This window comes from Centrocercus urophasianus, unplaced genomic scaffold (assembly GCF_019232065.1).
Source record: "Centrocercus urophasianus isolate 14NV4802_14NV808 unplaced genomic scaffold, USGS_Curo_1.0 seq_27, whole genome shotgun sequence".
Lineage (NCBI taxonomy): Eukaryota > Metazoa > Chordata > Aves > Galliformes > Phasianidae > Centrocercus > Centrocercus urophasianus.
In genome coordinates this window covers 11,405,521-11,423,488 of record NW_024884833.1, presented here as the reverse complement: position 1 = coordinate 11,423,488, position 17,968 = coordinate 11,405,521, and the positions used below count along the sequence as shown (strand labels likewise).

At 35.6% G+C, this 17,968-nt stretch overlaps 1 protein-coding gene across 8 annotated transcripts in view; it reads left to right on the top strand.

The window, feature by feature from the left end:
- The window catches only part of TLE1 (TLE family member 1, transcriptional corepressor), a 69,723-nt gene that overhangs the window by 40,320 nt on the left and 11,435 nt on the right, over nt 1-17,968 (top strand). For all 8 annotated transcript variants that reach the window (XM_042826755.1, XM_042826757.1, XM_042826753.1 and 5 more), the window contains 6 exons: nt 7,334-7,450; nt 10,297-10,350; nt 11,943-12,095; nt 12,849-12,993; nt 13,693-13,883; nt 14,690-14,766. In XM_042826755.1, the coding sequence (XP_042682689.1) occupies nt 7,334-7,450; nt 10,297-10,350; nt 11,943-12,095; nt 12,849-12,993; nt 13,693-13,883; nt 14,690-14,766 (737 nt within the window). The remainder of the gene's footprint in view (nt 1-7,333; nt 7,451-10,296; nt 10,351-11,942; nt 12,096-12,848; nt 12,994-13,692; nt 13,884-14,689; nt 14,767-17,968) is intronic.

Here is a 17,968-nt window from a genome sequence, read left to right as displayed (position 1 = left end):
GCATCTTTTTAATTTTTTGTTTGTTTTTTGCTTTTATGGTAACTGGGTTTTTTTTTTTTTTTTTTTAAAAATTTACCTTTAAAAAAACTAAATTTTTTTTTTTTTTTTTTTTTTTTTTTTTTCATAAAATCTATAAATACAGATACGTTGAGTTCAAGTTATTGTGCTATTGTGCCTTTCCCTTCTTCTTGGTCCCAATGTAGACTCCTTTATAATTAATTGAAATAGCTGATTACAGGTCAACTTAAACCTGAGTCTAAAATTGTTTAAATGCAGTGTTGCCTTAGAATATTGATGTAACAGAAAATGAAAGATGAAGCAACAGCGGCATTCAAACTTGTGGATAAATTGGTCAGTTGGAAATGATTTGATCTTTGAGCTTCTCTAATTGTCTTATCTTTAATGGATTTGTTTGTTATTTAAAATATATCCTGAGGGTAATGTAAAATTGATCACAAAGCTCACTAGTCTGCTTAATTATTATGTCTCATTCCATCTGAGCAGTGGGCACTTATTTTGCTGATTACTATGTAACATCTGGTTCATCTCAAGATGAGATGAATTTGATTTTTTGGGGAATTGCATGTTAAGTGCTCATGCTGCCATCAAAAGTAATGAGGAGGGCTTGCTTCCTTCATAGAAGTAGCAAAAGCCTGTACTGTTGGTTACCTAAAGCAACCACAACGATTGTATTATATTATAATAATACAGCATTATTGCCATTGAATATTGCTGGTGCAGCCTTGCAGTATCATCAGTAGAGGCTGATAGTTTTAGATGTGGAATTTTGAAAGATAGCTACTTATAGCTTGGTTGATGTCTTAAAAAGCAAAAAAAAAAAAAAAAAAAAAACCAACAGTTTAAAGCAAAACTTTGTGTTACATCACTTAGTGTTCATTTTTTGCTTTTTTTCTAAAGTCCCTTCAGGCAAATTTAGTCAGTAATTTGTACATATTGCATGTCTAGCAATGCTTCATAATATTGATATTCATAAATGAATATAAATGAAGATGCAAAGGTGTAACAACTACATTTTTGTTTAACTTGATCTGTGTCCATTCTGCACAGAATCATAGAACAGTTTTTGTTGGAAGGGACCCTTTAAGATCACTTAGTTCCAACCCCCATGCTATAGGCAGAGACACCTCCCTCTAGACCAGATTGCTCAAAGTCCCATCCAGCCTGGCCTTGAATGCTTCCAGGGAAGGGGAATTCACAACCTCACTGGGTAGTCTCTCCAGTGTCTCACCCTCATGGTAAAGAATTTCATCCTAATATGTAGTGTAAATTCACCTGGACCTATACTTTTGCTATGTTTTTTAAAAAAAAGTTATGCTTTCACTTCAAAGACAATACGCTAAAATGATCAGAATAAAAGTATGAAACTACATTAGTAACGGCTAGAGGATTTTGGCTGATGCATCTCTAACTGTCCAAGCTTGGGTTATGTTATTACAGAAATGCAGGCTTTCCTACAGTTCTGACACTATCTGGATGCAGTTAATGAAACGAAGCAAAGTGAGCAAGTTTTGCAGATGAAGTTGAATAAATTTTTTGGATACATCAATGTAGAAGAACTTTGTCCAGTTCTCTCTGGCTAATATAGTAGCAACATTTTCAAAGTCATTTCAGGTGTTCATTACACTTGTCTTCCCACTATTCTCATACTTTCCGAGCAGGAGATGCAAATCTTGTCAAGTATACTGTTGTGTCAGTAATTTGTAGATGATGAAATCTGACTTCATTATATACTTTGGATTTACATTAAGGTTAGTATTTACCTTTTATCATCATAAAAAAAAAAAGTTGAACTTTTTTTTTTTTTTTTTACTGACTTCAGAAGTACTCTTAAAATTTGCAATAATTATTCTGACCTGTTGGTAGACCTAGATGCTACTATTGTGTTCTAGCAAATGCTCTACTGAAGTAGAAAAATATTCTGTCCTTGGGTTTCTGTCCCATTCTTCATCTCTCAGTTATGGAGGAAGGAGCTATGCAAAATTGAATGCTACCCACTTTTTGATATTGTATGCAAGCTGTTCTTGTTTTGTGCTTTTACTCTTTTAAATGAAACCAAAACAAAAACAAAAACAAAAAACATCTGAGAAGTACTTCTGGAAGCCTGTAGTAGTTTTTGGTGTAACAAGTATGTGTCTTTGCCTTTATCAAGGAAGTTGTATTTCTTGATAATGGCTTGTAATTTAGGAACTTGAATTTCTTTAATAAATCATATCATTCATTTTTATTTTTTATTTTTACCAAAGTAAGTCAAGTGTTACAGTCTTTATGGATGAATATCACAAATTAGTTTCAACAGGAGTCAGTCACATAGAATAGCTTGTGATGCTCTGCTTCAGTTCAGTTTGCAGTTGATGTAAACTAGCTTGGACCTGCTGACAGAAAATGGGTTGAGAGGATTGGGGTGGTCTGGTAAAAGTTCTTAAGCATACCTTAATTTTGAAAAATATTTGATAGAAAATACTGAAATCATTAGATGCCTTATTCTGTCATTAGTCTCTCTTAATTACTGAATCAATGTGGAGAGTGATGTAAATCCATTCAGTCTTCCAGCTTTCCATATTCCTAATATGAACATAATAGCTTACATGACAGTTGAAGTATTTAGTGGGAGAAAAAAGTCAGTTACATATTGCCAGTAGTTTAAACTAAAACCCACTCACTTTACAAGTGAATTCTTGGTGGTTGTGTGCTTGCAAGAAGCATATTCAGCAGAAGGAATTGAACGGTTCTTAACTATATGCAGTCATTTTGTGCTTTGGGTTAGGTGTTAATCTCTGGTTTGCACCGTATTACTGTCATTGAGTATTGGCATGGTGTAGTGGCACTGCTGGGTGACTGATGCTTTAGTTGTTCATGTTTGACCTAGTCCTCCTGTCCTGCCTACTCAGCAGAGGGTTGCTTTTTTATCTTTGTGTATATGTATGAGGACCACCCTGAAAGTAATGCCTCCTAGTCTTTTGTGTTGAAATCAGAGGTGGATGTTGGTGGCATGGTAATAGAGGTTGAACCTTCCCGCCAATATTCCATGACATTTTATTGCAGCAGAGAGGCAGTTTGACAAAATAGTGTCTTATGTAATAATGTGTATGAAGTAAAGGTATGTCATTGAATTCCTCCATGCAGAAAAAAATGACACCCATCAACATTCATCAACATTTGCTGAATGTTGATAGAGACCCAACAGTAGATGTAAGCACAATAAGGAGGAAAGTGGTGCATTTCAGCAGTGGCTACAGTGACTGTGGGTCACCTCTGCTGGTGCAAATTCTTAATGTGCGCAGCATGCAGGCTCTAATTCATTGCTGGCAAAAATGTATAGATTATCTTGGTGACTACTGAAAAACAGCAGTTTGTAGTGGTTTGTAAATTTGCCATCAAATCGTATTTATGTACTCTTTGTATCTGTTGTAGTTGCTGTGGAAATAAATGAGAGACATTACTTTCAAAGCTATGTATATCTGCAGATAGCAGTTCTGCATTGTGCAGCGGCCATGTCATGACTGTACTGGTGTCTGAATATACAGCAAGTCAAGTGAGTGTGCCTGTGCCTGGAGGATAGGAGAGTGTTCTGGCAAAGAGACCAGCAGCAGAGAAAATGTTGAACCAAGAACATAGGTGTTATGTCCTTGGTGCTGTTTATATGCTGCATAGAGAGATCCAGCATAGAGTTTGTTGTCATGTCCATATGGTCTAGAAGTTGTCTATGGTATTAACATAATAAAATGCTGTATTGATTGAGGTCTTGTGGACTTAGTCTGTACCTCTGACATACATACTTCTCGTTTGAAAGCAGTTCCTAAGGGGAGTTGCATGCCACTTAAAGAAGTGTGTTTGAATAGTGTGCATTATATTCTTATTATGAAAACTGAGGCAACCTTATCACTGTACATCTTAACTATGTTTTTCCTTGTTTTTTGCTGCTGATGCTTCCAGTGTTTTAAATTTTGCAGACATGAAAAGTTGCTTTGAAACCCTGAGTTTCCTGTAAAGCAGCCTTTATGCAGGCTAGTAGCACTGACAGAAGAGGAACCAGCTGTATGTAACTTTCTTTTCTTTTGAGACGTTTTTGTAGAACAGGACCCATATAAATAAGCTTTGATTCATTGGAGGAAAGCTAAAATATTGGCATTAAATTGATTTTGGTCATTTGTTCTAAACTAAGATTCACAATCTACAGATGTTTCATAGTAATCCTTAATAAATTGGACTCCTAGTATAAAAGTGTATCTTATCTTCAATTACTTGTCTAGCACATTGAAATTAAGACAGAATAAAAAGTGTCATATAGTTTCTCTTTAGGAAATCCAAGTATGTGTGTATGTATGTACATTTTTTTCGTATGTATGTGACAATCTGATTATTATTGAAGAGCAGTTCCAACTGTTAGTTTATGTAGTTTTTAATTAAATATTACAGCTAAAAATAAAATTAAACCCTACTTTTGGTAAGTCAGATGTTAATAGACCTACTAGAAGAATTAAGTAGATAATTTTTCTTTTCTTTAAAAAACAAAAGGTAAACAAAACTACCCCACATTGTGAAGCTGTTGATGTCTTCTAGCTGGCCCTGTGCTTGATACTGAAGATTCAACAAATATAAACTGTAGCTAAACCGGTGTGGATGTTAGATTTATCTAATGTTAGATTTATCTGTAAGAGGTATGAGAAGCTCGGGGCTTGTAAGAGCATCACTTTCCCAGTTAATGTTTGTATTTCTCTTTTTTACTGTTGTTACTTTTGTCATCTGGGTGTACTAAGCACAGCTTTAAAAGATGCGTATTTCTGAACAAAATCTTTTGCAGCTGTTTGTTTTAATAATTGTGGCTTACAGTAGCATTTATGAAAGCATGTATTTTTAATCTAAAGTTATCCTTTATCTGATTTTGATCGCAGTTGTTAACACTTTCTTTTACTCATAAAGGAAATAAATAGGTCATTTTTTACTTCAGTTTAATGATAAATTTTGCCAGACTAGTATCATGATATTCTTTCAACTGCCAGAGCAGCTATTGTGCAGTAATCTGTTCTTTAATAAAGCCTATCATGGATTCTCTGATTCCAGAGAAGAGTGCCTTTAATGAATGAGGTGTTAGAGAAACAATATAAATGTCCATAGAAGGAACAATTTGAAGAATGTGTTTTTCAGGACTGTACATTATTATTACAAATATGTATTTACGTGATAAGTAAGCCGTCAGTCTTGCAACAAAAATCAAATTTCAATTTCGTATTCATTTGGAGATCTGAGCTTGTAGCTAGTTTTCTCAGCATTGAAATTCAAAAAAACAAACTATAGAATATTGTCAGCATCGTGTAGGCAGACTTTACATTAAACTAGAACAAAATTAAATTTTTTAAATTATACTTTATGCCAGAATTTGCAAGCTGATCCTTAGAGTCCTGCATATTAACTTCGAATGACAGGGTTTCTACATTTTTCAGGGTTTCTACAGCTTCTGCCCACTTCACACTTTCTTACTTACTTGTACTTAATTTTGGCAATTTAAAATGAAAACATGTATACATTTAGGACACTGAATTTCATTGTTTTATTCCAATTAATACCTTAGATTTGATTATTTTTTACATGAAAGTGTCTTTTCAAGAAAATATTTCTTAAGGCATTTTCAGTATTCAAACCTGTGTTCAAGTTTGTGCAGCCTGCTTCTTAAGATATTTCTACTGCTACAGTCACAATGGATTCTATGTTAATAAATTGAAGATGAATTTTAATGTTTTCAAAGTAGTAAATCCCTGAGTTAGTATGCATCTGGGAAGGAGATGAGGGGTTAAATTCAGACTGTTTGGCAATTAGTTCAGTGATCCAACAACCCCACCTTTTAGCTGAAGAACATTGTGGTAAAGACATTACTTTGAGCTTCTTTATATTCAATTTCATTAGACCTTCCTATATACTTTATGTAAGCCCCTTGGCATTTGTTTAGCTTGAATAGTCAATAATAAAAGAGCTTAGAATTGGCTTTAAAGTGCAGCTTCTGAAGTAGGAAAAAGAGTATTCAAATTGCCTTATGTACTCAGTTTTGTTTTGTTCTCCTTGAGATTGAATACTGATGTCAGAGCAAAACTACCCTGCTGTCCTCAGGAATGTATTCCTTAAAGGGGAATACATTTACTGTGCAGTTCACTGGCTACTATCAAATGTTAATGATATATTAAGAGTAAATATCTGTGTCTCACAGGGAGACAGAGGTATTTTCCTGGAGTATTTACACTTAGGGTATGTGTGTTGGTATTAGGCTTCGTCTTTGTAAGGTACACGTGTGTGTCTGCAAATACCTGTTTGTATATTTACATGAACATATATTTATGAAAGCATATATTTTGCTTTTAGGAACTAGGCTTACCACATCTTTGTGATGAGAAACTTTTTCTCAATTCATTCAGTATTGTTAACAGCATTAACACATCACTGAACAAATTGCCCTCTTGCATTTGCTAATCCTACACTTAAAAGAACTCATTGTAACACATTTTAATGCTTTAGTTGGAGTGGAGGTGTAAATGAGAATTGAGCATAGTCATGTGACTGAAAAATGTCTAAAATGCCTTTCTCTTTGGGTCAACAGTTTGTACTTATGATATCTGAATTAAAGTAGTCTGTGTAGTTTGAGGAAAAGATCTCAAAAAAGTCTGTACTTTCGTCTTTTGTGTATGTGTGTGTTGGCCTCAGTTTTTTCATGTCAAGTCTGATCAAACAACATTTCAGCCATAATTTCACACTAGTATGAAATTATGTTGGAAGAAAAGATTTTTGTATTTATTTGTTGTGCATGTGTTGAGAGTGCCCAGCTGTATTTTGGCGCAGCTAGCAAACGAGTAGTGTGTAACCTTATTTGGTAGATACTAATTAAAGAGTAAAAGGCAAGTTGCCATATATCTCTCTGCAAGAGTAAACATACCAAAGTCTAATCTGTGTACGATGGTGGAAGAGTGGGAGAGTTTTTTATTTGTAAATGTGATAGTTAAAAAAAAAAATAATTGTTTGTATTTGCTGATGAATAAACAGCAAGACTGATTCTCCTAATACATGAAAAAACTCAGTTGAATTGAGTAATTAAATAGATGGTGACTGACTACTGAACTGAACTTTTGATAGATGAAAACCCATGCTTCTTAGAATGCATGAAGCTGTATATGCTTGCCTGGAGGACTTTGAGTTGAATTAAATGGAATGAAAGACTATGTATTTATCACATTTCTAAAACATCTATCACATCCTGTTTGAATTTTTTGGCTTATATGAAGGAATCTTGAAAGGGATTTTTGATTGACCTTGTTTTTTGTCTTTACAGAGCAATTCTCTATTGGTGCCAGACAGTCTGCGAAGCACAGATAAACGCAGGAATGGCCCTGAATATTCCAATGACATCAAAAAGAGAAAGGTGGATGATAAGGATTCCAGCCACTATGTAAGCAAATCTGCGTCAAAGAAATGATTAATTTATTTGCAGATGCTGTGTTTGTCGGAGAAGTAAAAGAGCTGTGAAGAACAAGGCAATGTATTTCCTGTGCCTGATATAGTATGTGAATATATATGCTGGAGGGACCATTAGTCATACTGTGGAAAAAACAATGACTCAATAGTTCAAGCTGTTGTTTGGAAATACTCCTTAACAGTGAATTAGAGAGCCATGAGTACCCATTCAGGATTCATGAGTGTTCCAGGACATTTCTTCCAGCAAGGTAGCATTTCTGGACTGTCCAAAAGCCTACTGTGTTTAGGCTTATTTGAAGTGGTAAAACTCATTCTTTTGGAGAATCTGGGAAGTTTTTCTGATGCTAGCTATCACCATGCTGAAAAACAGTCACACCTCAAAACTGAATACACTGTAAGGCCATACCAACTTCCTGAAGCTAGTTTTTGATTGATACAGCACTTGCAGCAGAAAACAACAAAATAGAAAACTGCAGTTTATGCTCTGCATTTTTTATCAGACTTGTGTACTACTTCATTTGAAAAAAGCACTTCAGCATAACAGTGTGGCACATGTGAATCTGAAAAGGTTTGTGGGCTTTCTATTTGAAGGCTAAAAAGCTCAACCAAATCACAGCATGATTCTTGAACAAGCCATGAATAAGGATAATATGAGAAAGTATGGGAAAGCAGATTTTCCATCTAACAGAAGTTATTTGACCTATAAAAAGTAGGGTAGAGTATCTCATTTAAATGAGTTCAGTCACTAATTAATTCTTAGTTACTGAAATCCAGGAGCCAGGTGCCTTTTTATTACTCAGTGTTGGCAGCGTTCTCTCCTCTTGAGCCCAACATACGCCTGTGTAGAAAGATATACTGTCAGTTAACCCTTAAACCAGAGCCATCAGTACAGGATCTTATTTTTCCCCTTTCTGCCCATTGTGGTGGTGTACTGTTGAGATTTTTCAAGTCCTATTATCACCATTTCTAATAACATAGTTTTGATTACAGGAAGGTCTGGCACACTTCCTCATGTTACTTCCTCATCTTTGAAGGTTCAGTATTCTGGATGCATTTTTTCTTTTACATTTGTAAAAAGTGTAATCAAAACAGATGAGCTTGCTTTTCTCGTTGTTCTCTTGGAAAGAAATGGAAAGGATATTGCACAAGAGAAGTATAGTTTATTTTAGTTTGCATTTTAAATATGCCAGATAAAGACAGTAGCAAAATAAAGAATTGAGCAAAACAAAGGTATCTGAAAGCTTCAGATATATTTTGATGTGAAAGAAGGATTGCTTCTTTTAAGATTTCTCAATTCAGCAAACACAGAACTGCTGAGTTCCAGATCACTTTAGAGAAGGGTCAAGAGGTACCACATTTGTCAGAAGGGAAGAACATGAGTTCTAGGAATTTTCAGTATGGAAACAAGATACAAAACATTTTTTTCTTTTTCTAACTTGTCTAATATTCATGCTAAAACTTGAATAGTCTCAATCTGTGCATTTGTTAGGGAGGAGATTCTTCTGATACGAACACTTCCTCTGGGAGACGCCCTTGATAATCACAATAAATTTCTGTTTCTCAAGATGACCAAGTCAGATGAGTACATTTGAGTTACAGCTAGAGTGGAGTACTAGGGCAGGTGAACAAAGAATTATGTAAAAGAGAGTCAAAATGCAGCTTGAAAAGCCACAATAAAACATTGCTATTTAAGAATATCTAAGTATTTTGGTTTTGTGAGGTTAAAATGTTGAAATACATTGGCATTTCTGGAGCTTTTTCTTTCTCATAACTTTCAATTTTCAAAACCTTCCTTTCTGGAAATAGAGAAAAAGTCCTGACAGTTTGACAGATTTGATTTGTGAAATAAACATTGAAAATAGAGTTCTGAGATGCATTGTTTTGGTGGTTTTTTTTTTTAGTAATAATTTCAATAATATGCTGGCTGCACTGTACATAATGCCTCCTGTTTTCTGAATTTGGCCCACTACATCAGAGGCGGATGTTGGTGGTATGGCAGTAGAGGTTGAACCTTCCCATCTATATTCCATTATGTTTCATTCCTGTGCAACAGATGGCAGTGGAGGGACAGATTGACCAAATGGTGTCTGATGTGATAATGTGTATGAAGCAAAGGTGTAGAACTGAATTCCTCCGTGTGAAACAAATGGTACACACTGGCATTCATCAGTTCTTGTTGAATGTTTATGGAGATCAACCAGTGGATATGAGCACAGTGTGGTGATGGGTGGTGTTTAAGCATTGGCAGCAACAGCAGCATTAAAGACAAGCCACATACTGGACAGCCATGCACAACTGTCACACACCAAAAGTATTTCAAACAGCTCACCTGCAGAAATTGGCTAATAGCGGTGACTGTACTGAAAAACAGTGTTATGTAGCTAAGCACCTACTCTATCAAATAGTGTTGTTGTGCTCTTTGTATCTGTTGTAGTTTCCATTGAAGTAAATAGGAGGCATTGCTTTTGGAGCAGCATACATATTAACAGATACAATTAGCACATGAATTAGGGTTTTTTTTGTTTGTTTGTTTGTTTGTTTTGGTAGTAATTGTAGTAGAGAAGGACCCTCTTGCATTTACAATGAGACCACCGCCATTTAAATAGTTCTAGTTTATTTAGATTATATTACTGAAGCAGAAGTAAAGTGCTATGTTCTGATTTTCAGTATTTGCCCTATTGCCAATAAGTAATGAAATGCTGTTTGTTTTTCTCTAGTAAAATAAAAAAAAAATTGGAATAGATAACACATCTTTCTCATTCTCTTTTCCCCTTCTTAACTCTTAATGTACTAATTGAACTATTTATTTGTTTTTAATAGGACAGTGATGGGGACAAGAGTGATGATAACTTGGTTGTGGATGTATCCAATGAGGTAACTTTTTAAAAATTTTTATTGTTTTAATATTGTCCCAAAGGAAACATAAAGGAAAAATGCATTTTCCTTAGATTAAAAAAAACAAAAACAAAAAACAAAAAAAAAAACAGTGGAATATAGTAAAAATATGCAACAATTGTCCTTTTTGTTAGTTCTGTATTGATTATGTCTTCCTCCTAGTTTTAACTTGCTGTGGTCCTAGCTCTTCCTTCCCCTGCTTTATCTAGGTCTGTTCTCTCTGCACTTATTTTCTGACATTTCATAGCTGTTCTGTAGGGGAGAGAGTTGTGATGTGCAGGGGCTGAAGTGGCAAACTGCTGTCTCCAAATGAAGAAGGAAAACAATACTTGATCTAATGTTTAATAGTAGGAATACCACTGAAACCATTTTTAGGGGCTTAAAAATTACTAGTACTTTGACTACCTACTCTAAAGGCAGCATTTTCCATACAGGCATATTTAGCATGAAGTCAGTAAAAATCAGAATTGAAATCAGTCCACAACATTTCCTAGAGGTAGTAGCTGCTTTATTGTTTTTTTTTTCCTCCAAGAGTGAGATTTATCTGTGCAGTCAGGGTGAAGGAACTGGCTTTCCATTCCTTCATCTTTTATTTCACACAACAAAAAGATGCAGGAGTCCTAACTATGTTGGAGAAAATCATACACTGTGAAAAGCACAGGAAGAAATGCTGGAAGGGAATGTGTTCAGTACCTCCAAAAGCCCAAACGATTTCAACCAAGTAGAAAAATGTGTATTCAGTTAAGGATTTCAGTAATCATTTCAGAAGTCCTGGTTAAAATGAAAGTGCTCAATAATCAGCCAGTAGACTTATTGCCTCCTCATGAGGACTGCTTAATTCCTGCTGCTATTCTGATGAGCCAGAGGAGCTTGGAAAGCCTACAGAGCTGATGGTGTTGTAGCTTGCTGGGCAGCCTGTTTTGGATTAAAGTAAGTGAAGAAAGTGCCTCTGGAAGACAGAAAGAAAATCGCTTCAGAGATGATTGCAATTTTTATGCAGATTTAAGAAATGAAATAATGGAATTTAGAAATAATAGATATACTATCTAGATATACCTTATATATTGTTGTATAAAATCTGCATCTCTCTCTTTTTCTGAAGAAAAAGATGAGCAAGGTGCATATTCCCTAAAAAATGAAATTAAATGAATGTCATTCCTATTGAAATGGTTGTTTTCACTAGCAGCACATAAAGAACATATACGGAAGTAGTATAAGCTCATTGCAGTTATTTTAAGTCTTTCTTGTTCATATCAGTTGTCATGCATGCTTGCAATCTGTGTAAAGCTAAGTGCAAACTAAGGCAAGATCTACGCTTGGAATCAATTTATGATATGTGTTTATGGTTTATGTAGTGTGGAATAAGTCCAGATTGCACTTAGTTACATCTATAATTGATGAAAGGATTTAAGGGCTTTTTTTTGTTTCCATAGAGATAGAAAGCAAAATACTGCTTCATTCAAATATACTGTTTGAGTTCTCGGAATTTTTTTCCCCAAATTGATTCTTTAGTTGTGTCGAGTACCAGCTCTTAACGGTTCTGTGCTGCTCTTCCTTTTCCATTCTTTTAGGATCCTTCATCTCCACGGGCAAGTCCTACTCATTCACCACGTGAAAATGGTATAGATAAAAGCCGCTTGCTGAAGAAAGATGCCTCTAGCAGTCCAGCATCTACAGCCTCTTCAGGAAGTTCCACTTCTCTGAAATCCAAAGAAATGAGTTTGGTGAGTATTGTAAACAGTCTGTTCTCTTGAGAAATGTTCTTTTTCCTGTAAGGTCTGACTCTCCATTCTTCAGCAACTACTTTTTTGCAGAAAGTGTATGGCTGTAAGAATCTGAAGTACTGTTCTACACCACTCCAGTACTACTGAGCTTTTTCCTCAGGAATAATTCCTTCTTCACGTTGATTTCCTGTATCTCATGCATTTCTGTCAAATAAGCTGTAAATTTATTAGAAAACACAAGATTCAATTGAAAATATTGTTTAAGAAAAAACATGATTGTGCTTTAAGTCTTTTATGGATCTGAATGTAGTCAGTAACATGTTCCCTAGGCTTTTATTAAATTCTTCTAAATGAACTGCTGCTGAAAAACTTTTCAAAGAATAACTAACTTGGCACGATTTTATGTCACAGTTTCTTTTATTATTATCAACTGTGGTGGTACTCTGTTTTCACTTCGATTCACTATGTCCAGTAATTGTGATTTCACACTAAAATAATGTTGTGATGCATACTGTATTTTCCTGAAAAAAAAAAAAAAACTCTTGTGTACTTTTTAAATGCCAGTGGATGGAATTAATCAAAAGGACAGCATTTTTTTTTCACAAGTTAACATTGTCAGCATTGCGCGGATTTATGAAAATTGGCTGAGGGACTAGGTACTAGGTGCCCAGCATTCCAGCTGCTGTTGTGATAAATTGTGTAATATGGTTTGGATTAAAAATAATACTAATTTAATTTGTTTAATGATACCAGCATGAAAAAGCCAGCACGCCTGTTCTGAAATCCAGCACACCGACTCCTCGAAGTGACGTGCCAACTCCAGGCACTAGTGCAACTCCAGGACTTCGTCCAGGCCTTGGCAAGCCTCCAACAATGGACCCTCTGGTGAACCAGGCTGGTAATGCATGACCTCTTAAGTTTTTATGGTTTTAAGATTATTTAAATATGCATTTCCATGCAAATGTTAATCGAGTGTTTTTTCTTGATGTTGAGGACTTGATGAGATGCAGATGTTTGGATTATCAAGTATTTGAATATCTTTCTATCTTTCATTCTTCTTTGTTTACTTTGTTCTTTACCTTTTTGGAAATAGTCTGGAGACTGTATGCAATGAAAGATTTCTGAGAAGCTTCTAGTACTTAGTCTGAATGCAATTGCTTCTCCAGTTCTTTGTTTGAATCTATTAATGTTTGCTGCAGTATGAATCTTGATAAATGCAGAGGGAAGTTTACTTTTGCTATTCAGGCTGGTACAGCAGAGTTGTTTCAGACATGAGCTGTGTAAACCATGCCTGTCAGCTTTAGTGCTTAATTTGGCCATGGAGAGACTAATATGAACAGGAAAATATAGAAATGGAAAGGGCAATGCTAGAAGAGGTTGTTAGAAGTAATCCCTGAGTTCAGATCTCAGTAGACCTTATTTACACTGAGTGAAAAGAGGTGGTAGTAGTGATAAATTATAGGAATGTTTCTTAGCTGTGTGTGTGCGTGTGTGTAAGGGGAAGGTTAGGTACCAAAGTCTGAAATGAAAGGTCTTCTACTTTCTTCCCTGTGTGCAATGAAATCCAAAAAAACTACTTGCTTTCATTGTTCCGTAGCCGCAGGTTTGCGCACACCTTTGGCTGTACAAGGGCCATACCCTGCTCCGTTTGGAATGGTGCCTCATGCTGGCATGAATGGAGAACTAACCAGTCCAGGGGCAGCGTACGCCAGCCTGCACAACATGTCACCCCAGATGAGTGCTGCTGCTGCAGCAGCTGCTGTGGTTGCGTATGGAAGATCTCCTATGGTAGGCCACACACTGCATGCAATCTCAGTTGTGTGAGTTGCAGGTCACTGAGGAAAGCTACATGCTTCATTTAGCACTGATGAATTCCCAAGTTATAAAAGCGCCAGAGGCTTGGCTGCTTCACTGTTTGTTTCACTTTGCTTTGTGGATGGAGAAACCTGTATCTTGAGAACAAATAATCTTCATGTATTGATGTATGTTGCTTTTTTTCTCATTGGTGCTTTGTCTAATTAATAAATGCCAAACTGTTTGCTTATGCTTTAAATGAAAAAATGGTTTTGGTGGATACAAATCTCTTCACTCGTGCTGTGAACATCTACTTTTCTTTTGCTGAACAAGATTTGTGATCTGTACAGACACACCAAATTAATTTCCTTGTATTGTGTTCTTTTTGAGTAAATCAACATGAGGAGTCTTAAAGCTCTGTGATAAGGTGTGTTACAAGTAGTTGCTGTTGTGGGTGTAGTCACTAACTGGAGCATAGCAGTCGTCGCTGCTATCAATCGGAGTAACCTGGGAGCCTGATCCCACAAACATATACATAGACCTATCCACTTGTGAGTTTGCAAGATTGATCTTAAGCTTGTCATCTTCTGTAGATGAGGCTACTTTCTCAAACTGGACAAATTGTTGCATGAAAATGTTGAAATCCTAAATTGCATGCACTTCTTAAAGCAATAAGAATTCTATCTTGATTACAGTGGTCAGAATTAAAATGTATATTTGGTTCAGAATTCCTCTTTGGTAGTAGTGTTTGCTGAATGAGAAATTGCAAGTGTGATTTTTAATTTGCTTTTCATTGTCAGGTTGGGTTTGATCCTCCTCCTCACATGAGAGTACCTGGAATCCCTCCAAATCTTGCAGGAATTCCTGGGGGAAAACCGTAAGTAACTTTTTAACACTTCGGTAACAACTGCAATATTTGCAGAGAATACAAATGTCTTGTGTCTGTGAAGAAAAATTCCAAGGGACACAGTGTCTGCTTGTTCCAATGAGATTTTTTTTTTTTGGACTTCTTCTGGCAGTTGTTAGAGCATACACATTCTAGAATGGTAGCTGTCATACCCCCAGACAGATGTGCATGTAACTGTTTCCAAGGAAAAGCTGCTGAAGGTAAATCCTGCTTGTTTGTTTAAGTTTCTTGATCATAAAGGAAGTTAAAGGAAACATAGATGGGAAGATAGTGGTAAAATGTGTAAGGAAAAACAGTTTGAAAGTCAAATTTTGGCTGTACCAAACATGAATGCATAGTACTAACTCACAGACTCCTTGTCTGGCACTTGTTTTAAAGGCATGAGTATCCAAAATGGTTACTTCAGCAGCTTGTATAATCGACCAAAGTTTAAAATATGTTTGTATAAGTATGCAGCTGGAGAGCAAAAGATGAGGAATCTTTTGTGCAGCAGGAGACATATAGATGTAGGTTGACTTACACAACTACTTTTTATTGAAGAAGTTTAATTATTAGTGAAGGGATGCTTAAATAAAATGCTAATGTGATGTCCTGACTTACAGAGGCAACAGAAATAAATTCATGAAAAACTATGCATCAGTGTATTTATTTATTTTTCCCAGTAATTTAGTTTTAGTAGGATAGGGAAGCAGAGCTTATCTGTTTTCTTGGAGATAAAGGAGCAGAGAGAATTAAAACAATTTTTTGTCTTTGTTAGGACCAACTCATTTTTTGGCTTACCTTCACTCTTGTTAATCAGTCCTGACTTGTCTTTCAGAAAAAAAACTGCAGTTAGAGTAGCACCTCACAATCCAGGTACATGGTTTTGGAATCAACTGCAACCAGTGCTAAAGTGATCTGCTGCATGCTGTCTTCTGTACCAATCTATTACAAGAATTTTGGGAATTAACTGGTTTAATTTTTCCTTCTGCTACTTCAGGAACAAAGCAGAAACTACTGTCTAATTTATAAGACACATGATTTAGAAAGTTACATGTACACACACACATATTTTTTTGTCTTCATATTGAACTCCTATTCATACTTGTTGTCAAGCAATACAAGTTGTCAGCAATTCAGACACCCTTAAAAGTGTTCACCGCTTTGCAGGCAAAAAGACATGCGCTTCCTTGTACTCTTGTAGAGCAGTATGAAAGCAGAAGACTTCTTATAATAGCCATCCTAGATATGTCTTTACTGTTACCCACCACGTTTCTGAGAACTGACATAGCTAACTCTTGGTGAGAAACCTGTTAGATCTTGGGTTCATTTGAAGTTGGTGGTATGTTGACAAGACTACTGATGTGAGGTGTCTGAGTTAGTGTTATGTATCAGATGGTAGTGTGTTTAAATTTAGCACAGGAAGGAACATGCTTTGTTCTTAAAATATTCTTCTGTTAAGGGTCAAACTCATTCTTGCTGACTTCAGTAGAATTTGGCATTCTTACATAAAATATTTTTGGAAATCATATAATGTGATGGCCGTAAGCTTTTACTTCTAACCAAATGTATTCACAGGCTTTCAGTGACATATTCCATTATTCCATTATTCCATGCCTAGCCATATAAACTATGAAACCCATTTTTGTTCAGTCAGGATTGTTCTGTGATTAAGTCCTAATCATTGCACTTCTCAAGGCACAAAAACAGTGCTTGTGTAACATTAAACTTTGTATTATGTTATTTTATAACCAAATTATAGTCTCTGTTAATTTTTTAATTTAAAGTGCTGTTCAGCACTTTATTCATACTGCTTCACAGATCACTAACTTTGAGACATAGTTTCTACTCTTCTCTCGATTTGATTGATGTGTTCCATAGTGTTTTTCACAGTCATAGAGCAAGTCATTTCCTGTAAAGGAACTTATTTGCTTATCTTCATTATATGTGTATAAAATCTAAAATTTCAGACACTGAACTCTTGTCACTCCAGTGACAACTTTAGAATCATCTATCTTCATCTTGTTTGGCTACATCTGTCTAGATGCAGTCCTAGCTAAGCTGCACTGCCCGCAGTTTTTTTTCGATAGCTCTTCTTCATTAGGCAAGTCTCCTGTATTGTCCATACAGAGTACAGGTGTTATATACTCAGGCAAACCAATCAAGGACTCATGGTTTATTTTCAGAATCTGCTTTACCTAAGATTAAAAGTAAGGTGTCACACTGAACTTATTTTTTGAGATCTGGAGTTTTAGTAAGTGAATATTTCAGATTAAGTTACTGAATCTCCAGCTGTAAGTATACATGCGCTCACTGCTGCGTGATTTTAACAACAGTGTTGCAAGGACTGTTTGTTCACACATCCTTGCTTTCAAGAGAAAATCATTTTTCTACCCAAAGGAGTGACATGTCTGATAGCACCTAATTTTATTTACCCCTGTGCATTCTGGGATCTGTTAATGGCCTAGCTGGTTAGAAATCAATAGCCTCTGAAGAGTCTACTCCTAGTCTTTTATCTGCTCTTACCAAGTGAATATACTCTGAAAAGCTTGTCTGTTGCTTGCCTTGTTTTGTATCTAGGCTAGATGTCTTTACTACCTTGTTTTTATCTTCCTGAATGTGAATCTGACAGTTTTATTCCCTTCAAAATTACTGGCAAAATTATATGGGCAGTCGAGGTAGAAAACTAGAAATCTTGAAGTCTTCATTAATTTTGTATCTAAATAACTGAGCTAGGCTTTGCATTTGATAACAAATAGTTATTTATTTGCTGCTTATTAGCTTGTCCATATTAATTTGGTATTTCCATGTATGCTCATGTGGTCTCGTATGTTTTAATATTCTTGGTTTCAGTGTGTCTTCTCACTAGTAAGTTATTCTTTTCTTAGCAGTTGCTCTTGCTTTTTTTTTTTTTTTGTTCCCCCCAACTTTCCAAATTACCTTAAGTAATTATCATCTAGTCAGTAATTATCTTTTTCTTTGGTGACGGAAATCACTCCTATTTTGGACATACACATGTGATGTCAGAGTCTTACATTCTGTTTTTTGATACTTTTAATTATGCCATGTGCTACTGGTTCTTGGTATGTTGCTATCAACATGTTTCTTGCTTTATGTAGCCTTTCTAAAAAAGTAATAATTTAGCTTTTAGTATTCTTGTGGATTTCCCCAGAATGTGAACCACATCTTATAT